At 35.4% G+C, this 12,696-nt stretch overlaps 1 protein-coding gene across 2 annotated transcripts in view; it reads right to left on the reverse strand.

The window, feature by feature from the left end:
• The window catches only part of MCMBP (minichromosome maintenance complex binding protein), a 69,443-nt gene that overhangs the window by 29,063 nt on the left and 27,684 nt on the right, over positions 1-12,696 (reverse strand). For both annotated transcript variants that reach the window (XM_068548667.1, XM_068548666.1), the window contains exons 5-7: positions 7,694-7,795; positions 2,620-2,764; positions 115-266 (exon numbers count right to left, since the gene is read on the reverse strand). In XM_068548667.1, coding sequence (XP_068404768.1) covers positions 115-266; positions 2,620-2,764; positions 7,694-7,795 — 399 coding nt within the window. The remainder of the gene's footprint in view (positions 1-114; positions 267-2,619; positions 2,765-7,693; positions 7,796-12,696) is intronic.

Below are 12,696 nucleotides of genomic sequence, written 5' to 3' on the forward strand. Positions count from 1 at the left end.
TGTTACAGCAGCAAGAGAAAACTTGCTAATACAAATGCTAAGAGTTTTCTGTTTTAATTTCTGAGACACTTAACACATCTTTGTCAGCATCAGGTCTATGAAAGATTTTATTACCTTCACGAGGCATGCAGGACCCTTCTCTCCTGGCAGTGGAAAATTCAGATCAAAAGGAGAAGAGAGGTTTAGCGAGTTCAGCTGTTGTCCAGAAGAAGCTTCTGTTTCTAAACGTTTTGGTTCTCCACACCACTGAAGACCACCAACACTCCCTAAATTCAAAGGGACAGCATTGCACATCGTCATTGCTAAGGCTTCCTGGAAATAAAGAACATTCCTAAACAGCCTTTTGAATTTGATAGAAATGATGCTTCTGAGCTTGCAAACTTCAAGTTGTTACAGTTTTTAAGGAAATAACACATACTAGAACCCCTTTGACCTATCAAGAGAACAAAGATTATTATGAAGATCTGAAAGTGTAATCACTTTCCCCCTGCAATAAAATGGCAACAAATTCCCCCCCCAATCAAATCTCATCTAAGTAACTTTAGAAGTTAATACTTAACATGGTTACTTGACATCTTTGACCCAAGGAGTACATGGGTCTACTGACAACAAAAACACCTTTGTAGAACATACTTCTTTCTACTTATTAAGTAGAATAAAACCATATAGCAATAAACTCATTTACCAAACATCTATTAATGTCCACTATGTACCAGGAATCAGACTAGTTGCTGGGGATACAAAAGATCATTCAAAGATAGCCTCTATCCCTAAAGTAGTCACAGTTTAGGGCTGATAACTAGTTAGAATTAAAATATAGCTTCCCATACCACACAATATTGCTCAGCAATAAAAAGGAATAAAATATTGATATAAGCAACAACTTGAATGGATCTCAAGGGAATTTTGCTGAATGAAAAAAGCCAATCTACAAAGTCTATATACTACATGATTCCATTTATGTAACATTCTTAAAATGACAAAATTATAGGGATGAAGAACAAATTAGTGGTTGCCAGCGGGGAGGTAGAGAGGCAGGAGAGGTGGGTATGATTATAAAAGGGCAACATGAGAGATCCAGGTAATGAACTGTTCTGTATCCTGACTGTGGTAGTAGTCACATGAATCTACACATGTGATGAAACTGCATAGAACTAAATACATACACATGCACAAAAATAACTGCATGTAAAAATGTGAATTCTGAATAAGGTCTATGGACTATATCAATATCCATTTCCTGGTTATGATATTCTACTATTAATTATGCAAGATGTTGACCCAGATGAAACTGGATCAAGTATATACAGGATCTCTCTTATGTTTTACAACTGCATGTGATTCTACACTTATCTCCAAAACAGCTTAAAATATATATACAGCCTGAGAGATTGCCTAGAAACCAACAAACAAGGTAAACTTTACATAAATAATGCATTCAAATGTATTCAAAAGCCCTGAAAAGTATGATATTCAAACAAAAGGGGCAAGAAATAGAAAGAAGCATCAACAGATAAGAGAATTACCATATGTCTTGGATTCTAATATGTTATTTATTGTTATGATACACCGTTAAATTTAATAAACATTTGGGGGGTGAGTGGAGAAAAAGAACACTATCACATTTGTATACATTTACTATAAAACATTCCAATTTTAAAAACATTAAAATATGCCTTAGCATTAAAGAAATATGGTAGTATGAACTTATAAAGTAGAATAATATATGATTAAATGAAATTCAGTAGTAAATCTTTGTTTACCATTGATTGTTATATTTGCCCTCTCAACCCATCCTTCACATTCAAATTAACTAGACTAATTTGTTTTTACCTCCTCTGCCTTTAACTTGTCCTTGGATTAAAGATGCTAAAGAGAAATGACTGGACACAAAAGGAGAAATAAAGACAAACTTATCTACCTGCCATATGAAGGAATTCAGTGCTCATAATAACTGTGATTGGCGAAATCAATAATGATATATACCAATTTTGAAATTCTCTGATTCTCTTAGAAAATTTCAACTTTTGGTCTCCTTGTTTTAATCAGAATTGTGTTTTAATCAATTTTAATACATAAACCACTACAAACTTACATAAATAGAACAATCAGAACTGTGACTATTCTAAGGGTTATTTGCTTTGAAGTTTAGGAGTAAGAAATCCAGTATACTACAATTACACATTTTTCCTCCAGTGTTTTCAGTCTTACTAATTAAAGCATCACTATTCCAAAAAGAAAATAAGGATGTTTCAGATATAAATAAGTCACTTTTACAGTAGAGTACTTCATATTACTTAAAAGCTGAGATTAAAAAAAAATATGAAGAAAGATAAAAGACCTTTTCCAGCTACCCAAATTGAGACCCTTAACAACTGACAGTAGAGTAGCCACTTCTCACTAAGTGATGCCTAACTGCTCAATTATGAAGCACAGTCTGACCAAAGAGTAACTGTTCAAACTCTCAAAACTGTCTATAATTCTGATAAACCTCAAAGCAAAGTTGTCAAATCACTGCCAGCTCCTAAATCTAGAGCTACATTATACAACAATTAATTCTGAATAAGAATCTACTGCAAGAGACCAGAAGTCTACCAAAAGCCCAATGGCACACACTACCTGCTTGTCTGGCACCCGCATGCTGCTCTTTCTGTTTATTCGGCTGTAGGTCCATATCTTCATCATCTTCATAACTCCTCTTGTGACGACTGGGAGTGTAGGACGTTGAAGGGCTGACTCGAGCTTGGTTTGTATTAACATAGGCGTTAAATGAAAGGTTAAGGAAAGATTTTCATGAACTGGGGGATATCGTTAAGTTACCCTACCTAGGTGACTAATAAAAGACTATTACTTTGGCAGTTTGGTTAAAATAAAAATGTATTTTTAAAAGAAGGTTGATGTATACAATAAATAAGCTATAAGGATATATTGTATAGCAGCAGTCCCCAACCCTTCTGGCACCAGGGACCAGTTTCATGGAAGACAACTTTTCCCGGACGGGTGTGTGTGTATGGAGGGGATGGTTCAGGCGGTAATGAGAGCGATGGGGAGCGGCAAAATGAAGTTTCCCTCGCTCACCCGCCGCTCACCTCCTGCTGTGCGGCCCAGTTCCTAACAGGCCACGGCCCAGGGGTTGGGGACCCCTGTTGTATAACACAGGGAATACAGCCAATATTTTATAATAAATATGGAGTATAATCTATCAAAATTTTGAATCACTATGTTGTACACCTGAAATTAAAACACTATTGTAAATCAACCACACCTCAATTTTTTTAAAAAACCCAGAATAACAAAAATTTCTTTTTAATAAAAGAAGGTTGAACTTCCAGTTTGGGTCATAAGAATTAACAGCTCAAACTTATGCCCCCTACCTTGCTGTAAAGAACTGTAAAACTGATCTCCCAAGGCAATAGAAATAAAAGCAAAAATAAACAAATGGGACCTAATCAAACTTACAAGCTTTCACACAGAAAAGGAACCATAAATAAAATGAAAAGACAACCTATGGACTGGGAGAAAATATTTGCAAAAGATGAGACCTACAAGGGCTTATTTTCCAAAATATACAAACAGCTCATACAACTCAATAAGAAAAAAACAAACAACCCAATCAAAAAATGGGCAGAAGTTCTAAACAAACACTTCTCCAAAGACGGAATATAGAAGGCCAACAGGCACATGAAAAGATGCTCAACATCGCTAATTATTAGAGAAATGTAAATCAAAACTACAATGAGGTATAATCACTTCACACTGGTCAGAATGGCCATCATCAAAAAGTCTACAAATAGTGCTCGCTTCGGCAGCACATATACTAAAAAAGTCTACAAATAATAAATGCTGGAGAGAGTGTGGAGAAAAGGGAACCCTCCTACACTGTTGGTGGGAATGTAAATTGGTGCAGCCCCTATGGAAAACAGAATGGAGGCTCCTTAAAAAACTAAAAATAGAGTTACCATTATGATCCAGCAATCTGACTCCTGGGCATATATACAGAAAAGACAAAAGCTCTAATTTGAAAAGATACATGCACCCCAATGTTCAAAGCAGCACTAGTAACAATAGCCAAGCCATGGAAGCAACCTAAATGTCCATCAACAGATGAATGGATAAAGATGTGGTGTGTATACACACACACACACACACACACACACACACACACACTGGGATATTACTCAGCCATGAAAAAGAATGAAATAATGCCATCTGCAGCAACATGGATGGACCCAGAGATTATCACATTAAGTGAAGTAAGTCGGACAGAGAAAGACAAATATTATATGATACCACTTACATGTGAGATATAAAAAAATAGTACAAACGAACTTATTTATAAAATAGAAACAGACTCACAGACATAGAAAACAAACTCATGGTTACCAAAGGCGAAGGGTAGGGGCTGGCAGGGGAGGGATAAATTGGGAGTATGGGACAGACAGATGCACACTACCATATATAAAATAGATAAACGACAAGAATTTACTGCTTAGCACAGGGAAATATATTCAATGTCTTGAAATAAACTATACTGGAAAAGAAACTTTAAAAAAGAATACATATATATATATGTATAACTGAATCACTTTGCTGTATACCTGAAACTAACACAATATTGTAAATCAACTATACTTCAATTAAAAAAACAAAAAACCTGTAAAACTGGACAAAAGGCATGAAGCAACTGTTTTCAGACTTTGGACAACAAGGAACATAAGGTTATGATCCTTGAATGAGAAGAAACACCACAGGTAAACTCCACATTGTCCCCAGCTCTCTCAGGGGCATATTCCAAATTGCAGCAAAGGGAAGTGGAGGTTCTGCTCTTGCTGGTAGAGAAAACAGAGCACATAGCTCAGGGCTACTGAAGCAACTGGAATTTGCAGAACAGTTAGAGAGGAAGGAGCTGCAGATAGGGCCCTGGGAGAGAACAGCTGCTGCTTGGTTGGGAGCTTAGCAGAGATTCTGGAAGTTGTACAATACTAGAACTGGACCCTGCTGAGAATCACGAGCACTTAGGTGAGACCCGGAAATAGCACATCTCGCAAGTAAGGAGTACATCCTACACTGTAAGTGACACTCATACCTACCTTAACAAATCCCAAAACCAAGCCTTGACATGATCAAAGTGATCCACTTAAATTACCTGCCTGCCAGAACAAAATTCAACATTCTTGAAGACAAAAGTAAACTTTCAACAGTGTTGTGTACCAGCATAAGTAATCATAACACATGATTAATTATGTGAAGAAGCAGGAAAGTATGGCCTATAAGCAGGATTAAAAACAGTACCAATAGAAAAAACAACAACAACCCAGGGACAACCTGGATATTGGAATTATCAGACAAGGGCGTTAAAAAGCAATTCCAAAATTTACAATTTTAAAAGAAAAGATGAGGACTATCATCAGAAAAATGGAAACAAAGAAAAAGAACCAAATGAAAAAATCTAGAACTAAAAAATAAAATGGAAAAAAAAACCCTCAATCATCTGAGAACAATAATAATTAGTCTACAATCATGTGATTTGAGCCCCAGAAAACGAGAAAAAGATGAGACTGGGACAGAAAAATATCTGAAGAAATAATGGCTGAAATCTTCTGAAAAATTTCAACCCACAGATCTAAAAGCTCAATAAAACCCAAGCAAGATAAACACAAAAAACCCAGACATGGGCACATCATAGTCAAGCTGGTGAAAACCACAGAGAATATTAGAAGCAACCAGAGGAAAATTAAAGACCCATTACATACAGGTGACAATGATAAAAATGATAGCTATCCTTTTATCAAAAAACAATGGAGGCCAGAAGACAATGGAACAATATCATTAAAGTGTTGAAGATGGGAGATACCTATCAATCAAGCATTCCATAACCACTGGGAGAAAAAAAAAGGTTCTACAACCACTGAAAATATCCTTCAAAAATAAAGGTGAGGGACCTCCCTAGCGGTCCAGTGGTTAAGACTCCATGCTCCCAATGCAGGGGGCATGTCGATCCCTGGTCAGGGAACTAAGATCCGGCATGCTGCACAATGCAGCACCACGACACACACACACACACACACACACACACACACACACACAAAAGGGTGAAATAAAGACATTTTCAGTTGAAAAAAAGGTGAGAAAATTTATCACCAACAGATCAGTACTTAAAAAAAAAGGTTCAGTGAAATGATTCCAGACAAAAACAAAGCCAAAAAGAGTTAGAAATGATAAATATTTATGCAACATAAAAGATGTAATTTTTCCCCCTCATTTCTAAATTTATGTAGGAGACAACTGTTTAAAAGATAAATAGAAGTATATTGTAGTGAGGCTCAAGGATCAAAGAAGAAATCACAAAGGAAATTAGAAAATATTTTGAACTGAATGAGAGTAAAAACAAGTCAAAATTTGTGGGATCCAACTAAAGCAGTAATTAGAGAGAATTTTATGGCCTTAAATGCTAATATTAGAAAAGGAAGATATGAAATGAATGATCTGCACACTAACCTTAAGGTTAAAAAAAAAATTAAAACCATTACTAAAAACAAAGGAAATAAGAGCAAAAATCAATGAAATAGAAAACAAAAAATTAAAGTAAAAAGTTGATTCTCTGACAAACCCCTAGCAATACTAATCAAGGATAAAAGAGAAAAATAAATTAACATTTTGGAAATGAAAGATCATTGTTAGATATCCCTTAGACATTAAAAGGAAAATAAGGAAATACTATGAAAGTTTTATGTCAAGAAATTCAAGAACTGTGATTCAATGATTGTGAAACATTCCTTGAGAGATACACAAATTTATCACAACCGACACAAAGTATCTGTTAAAAAACTGATTTAATAAGTTAAAATCTCATCAAAAAAATGCCTGGCCTCAAACTGGAAACAAGCCATATGTTCATCAATTGGAGATTATATAAACAAATACCATCAGCAATAAAAAGGAATGAACTATGGATACACATGGATGGCTCTCAAATGCATTATGCTGAATAAAAGATATCAGACACAAAAGACTATATGTTATATGATTCCATTTGTATGACATTCAAGAATACGTAAAATTAAGCTATAGTGAAAGAAATCAGAGCAGTCGTGGGGAGGAGGTGGTGATGGGAAAAAGGCACAAAGTTCTTTACTTCGATGGGTGTGCAAATTACAGGTGTATGCATTTATCCAAACCACTTAAGTATACTTTTAAAATCTGTGCATTTCAGTATGTGAACTATGCCTAAAAAAATTAGTAACTAAAAAAAATTAAAATGAGAATGAGATGTCTCCACAATCTCTCAAAAGAACAAACATGTTGTTTCCCCTTAATAAAATTAGAATGAGTTCTAACTTAAAACTAGTTTTTTTACTTAATGATTGTGCAACTCTCTTTTTCAGTCCCTTTAAATCCACCTCAATCTTTTAAACAGTATTTCACTAGCAGAATGCACCATAATTTTATCATTTCTCAGTGATGAATACTGAAGGTTGTTTTATAGATTTTCTTGTTTAGGACAAAGGAAACACATTTTATTAAAATAAAGCCAAGATCTATAAATGAAGAATAATTTTCTTTTCCAGCTACCTTCACTGAGGTAAAAAGACTAAGTTTAAAAAAAAAAAATCAAAATGTGAATTGTGGTCTCTTCAATTAAGAAAATAATCAGTAACCATTCAACACATAAGAAGGTTCAGATAAAGGATATTTCTTTTACCCACGTGGATTCTCCAGGCACTGGAACACAATAGAAAGTCTGTCTTTCCAAAGTGGTAGTTCGTGGAGAGTTTAAATCAACTTCTTGCTGAGGCTGTGATGTACACAAAATTTTATTTTATTAAAAAAAATTTATTAAAAAAACTTTAAAAATTAGCAACCATATTTCCATGTTATTTATAAAATCACAGTAAATACTTTCATATTAAGAGTTAATTAACAAGCAACTTCTAAATCCAAACTATCATATTTGAAAAGAAAACGGACATAAAATCATTTCAAATGCAATAATCAATATAGTACCTCCTTCAAATCCAAATATACAGCACCCTAGGTTACAAAATTAAATCCCTTTGAATATTAATCAGAGTGAGGCCTCCCGGAGGTCCTCATTTCAGCACCAACACTGGCTCTATCCAACTGTCTGCAAACTCCAGTGCTGGATGTCTCAGGCCAAACAACCAGTAAGACAAGAATACAGCACCACCCAACAAAAAGAGAAAAAAAAAAAGAAAGAAACAACAGACCAAATAAATGAAGATGAAATAGGCAACCTACCTGAAAAAGAATTCAGAGCTATGATAGTAAAGATTATCCAAAATCTCGGAAACAGAATGGAGAAAATACAAGAAACATTTAACAAGGATCTAGAAGAAATGAAGAGCAAACAAACAGTGATGAAGAACATAATTACTGAAATTAAAAATACTCTAGAAGGAATCAATAGCAGAATAACTGAGGCAGAAGAATGGATAAGTGAGCTGGAAGATAAAATGATGGAAATAACTGCCAGGGAGCAGAATAAAGAAAAAAGAATGAAAAGAATTGAGGACAATCTCAGAGATCTCTGGGACAACATTAAACGCACCAACGTTCGAATTATAGGGGTCCCAGAAGAAGAGGAAAAGAAAGGGGCTGAGAAAATACTTGAAGAGGTTACAGTCGAAAACTTCCCTAACATGGTAAAGGAAAGAGTCAATCAAGTCCAGGAAGCACAGAGAGTACCATACAGGATAAACCCAAAGAGACACACCGAGACACATATTAATGAAACTATCAAAAATTAAATACAAAGAAAAAATATTAAAATCAGCAAAGGAAAAGCAACAAATAACATACAAGGGAATCCCCATAAGGTTAACAGCTGATTTTTCAGCAGAAACTCTGCAAACCAGAGGGAGTGACAGGACATACTCAAAGTGATTAAAGGGAAAAGCCTACAACCAAGATTACTCTACCTGGCAAGGATCTCATTCAGAATCGATGCAGAAATTAAAACCTTTACAGAGAAGCAAAAGTTAAGAGAATTCAGCACCACCAAAGCAGCTTTACAACAAATGCTAAAGGAACTTCTCCAGGCAGGAAACACAAGAGAAGGAAAAGATGTGCAAAAACAAACTCAAGGAACAGGATAGAAACCCCAGAGATAGATAAACCCACACACATACTGTCACCTTATTTTTGATAAAGGAGGCAAGAATATACAATGGAGAAAAGACAGCCTCTTCAATAAGTGGTGCTGGGAAAACTGGACAGCTACATGTAAAAGAATGAAATTAGAACACTTCCTAACACCATACACAAAAATAAACTCAAAATGGATTAAAGACCTAAATGTAAGGCCAGACACTATCAAACTCTTAGAGGAAAACACAGGCAGAACACTCTATGACATAAATCACAGCAAGATCCTTTTTGACCCAACTCCTAGAGAAATGGAAATAAAAACAAAAATAAACAAATGGGACCTAATGAAACTTAAAAGCTTTTGCACAGCAAAGGAAACCATAAACAAGATGAAAAGACAACCCTCAGAATGGGAGAAAATATTTGCAAATGAAGCAACTGACAAACGATTAATCTCCAAAATTTACAAGCAGCTCATGCAACTCAATATCAAAAAAACAAACAACCCAATCCAGAAATGGGCAGAAGACATAAATAGACATTTCTCCAAAGATATACAGATTGCCAACAAACACATGAAAAGATGCTCAACATCACTAATCATTAGAGAAATGCAAATCAAAACTACAATGAGGTATCACCTCACACCAGTCAGAATGGCCATCATCAAAAAATCTACAAACAATAAATGATAGAGAGGGTGTGGAGAAAAGAGAACCCTCCTTGCACTGTTGGTGGGAATGTAAATTGAGACAGCCAGTATGGAGAACAGTATGGAGGTTCCTTAAAACACTAAAAATAGAACTACCATATGACCCAGCAATCTCACTACTGGGCATATACTCTGAGAAAACCATAATTCAAAAAGAGTCATGTACCACAATGTTCACTGCAGCACTATTTACAATAGCCAGGACATGGAAGCAACCTAAATGTCCATCGACAGATCGAAAGAAGATGTGGCACATATATACAATGGAATATTACTCAGCCATAAAAAGAAACGAAATTGAGTTATTTGAGGTGAGGTGGATGGACCTAGAGTCTGTCCTACAGAGTGAAGTAAGTCAGAAAGAGAAAAACAAATACCGTATGCTAACACATATATATGGAATCTTAAAAAAAAAAACAACAAAACCCAAAATGGTCATGAAGAACCTAGGGGCAGGATGGGAATAAAACCACAGAACAACTAGAGAATGGACTTGAGGACATGGGGAGGGGAAAGGGTAAGCTGGGACAAAGTGAGAGAGTGGCATGGACATATCTACACTACCAAATATAAAACAGATAGCTAGTGGGAAGCAGCCGCATAGCACAGGGAGATCAGCTTGGTGCTTTGTAACCACCTAGAGGGGTGGGATAGGGAGGGTGGGAGGGAGGGAGACGCAAGAGGGAAGAGATATGGGGACATATGTATATGTATAACTGATTCACTTTGTTATAAAGCAGAAACTAACACACCTTTGTAAAGCCATTATACTCCAATAAAGATGTTAAAAAAAAAACCCCAAACAATTAAGAAAATGGTAATAGGACCATAAATATCAATAATTACCTTAAATGTAAATGGATTAAATACTCCAACCAAAAGAAACAGACTGGCTGAATGGATACAAAAACAAGACCCATACATATGCTGTCTACAACAGACCCACTTCAGACCTAGGGACACATACAGACTGAAAGTGAGGGGACGGAAAAAGATATTCCATGCAAATGGAAATCAAAAGAAAGCTGGAGTAGCAATTCTCATATCAGACAAAATAGACTTTAAAACAAAGACTATCACAAGAGACAAAGAAGGACACTACATAATGATCAAGGGATCAATCCAAGACGATATAACAATTATAAATATATATGCACCCAACATAGGAGCACCTCAATACATAAGACAAATGCTAACAGCCATAAAAGGGGAAATCAACAGTAACACAAAAATAGTAGGGGACTTTAACACCCCACTTTCACCAATGGACGGATCATCCAAAATGAAAATAAATGAGGAAATACAAGCTTTAAATGACACATTAAACAAGATGGACTTAATTGATATTTATAGGACATTCCATCCAAAAACAACAGAATACACTTTCTTCTCAAGTGCTCATGGAACATTCTCCAGGATAGACCATATTTTGGGTCACAAATCAAGCCTTGGTAAATTTAAGAAAATTGAAATTGTATTAAGTATCTTTTCCGACCACAATGCTATGAGACTAGGTATCAATTACAGGAAAAAAAACTGTAAAAAATACAAACACATGGAGGCTAAACAATATGTTACTAAATAACCAAGAGATCACTGAGGAAATCAAAGAGGAAATCAAAAACTACCTAGAAACAAATGACAATGAAAACACAACAACCCAAAAGCTATGGGATGCAGCAAAAGCAGTTCTAAGAGGGAAGTTTATAGCAATACAATCCTACCTCAAGAAAGAAGAAAAATCTCAAATAAACAACCTAACCTTACACCTAAAGCAACTAGAGAAAGAAGAACAAAAATACCCCAAAGTTAGCAGAAGGAAAGAAATCATAAAGATCAGTTCAGAAATAAATGAAAAAGAAATGAAGGAAACAATAGCAAAGATCAATAAAACTAAAAGCTGGTTCCTTGAGAAGATAAACAAAATTGATAAACCATTAGCCAGACTCATCAAGAAAAAAAGGGAGAAGACTCAAATCAATAGAATTAGAAATGAAAAAGGAAACGTAACAACTGACACTGCAGAAATACAAAGGATCATGAGAGATTACTACAAGCAACTATATGCCAATAAAATGGACAACCTGGAAGAAATGGACACATTCTTAGAAAAGCACAACCTTCCGAGACTGAACCAGGAAGAAATAGAAAATATAAACAGACCAATCACAAGCACTGAAATTGAGACTGTGATTAAATATCTTCCAACAAACAAAAGCTCAGGACCAGATGGCTTCACAGGCGAATTCTATCAAACATTTACAGAAGAGCTAACACCTATCCTTCTCAAACTCTTCCAAAATACAGCAATGGGAGGAACACTCCCAAACTCATTCTATGAGGCCACCATCACCCTGATACCAAAACCAGACAAAGATGTCACAGAAAAATAAAACTACAGGCCAATATCTCTGAGGAACATAGATGCTAAAATCCTCAACAAAATACTAGCAAACAGAATCCAACAACACATTAAGAGGATCATACACCGTGATCAAGTGGGGTTTATCCCAGGAATGCAAGGATTCTTCAATATACGCTAATCAATCAATATGATACACCATATTAACAAACTGAAGGATAAAAAACCATATGATAATCTCAATAGATGCAGAAAAAGCTTTTGACAAAATTCAACACCAATTTATGATAAAAACCCTCCAGAAAGTAGGCATAGAGGGAACCTACCTCAACATAATAAAGGCCATATATGACAAACCCATAGCCAACATCGTTCTCAATGGTGAAAAACTGAAACCATCTTCTCTAAGATCAGCAACAAGACAAGGGTGCCCACTCTCACCACTATTATTCAACACAGTTTTGAAAGTTTTAGCCACAGCAATCAGAGAAGAAAAAGAAATAAAAGGAATCCA

Source organism: Eschrichtius robustus, chromosome 7 (genome assembly GCF_028021215.1).
Source record: "Eschrichtius robustus isolate mEscRob2 chromosome 7, mEscRob2.pri, whole genome shotgun sequence".
In the NCBI taxonomy this organism is placed as follows: Eukaryota; Metazoa; Chordata; class Mammalia; order Artiodactyla; family Eschrichtiidae; genus Eschrichtius; species Eschrichtius robustus.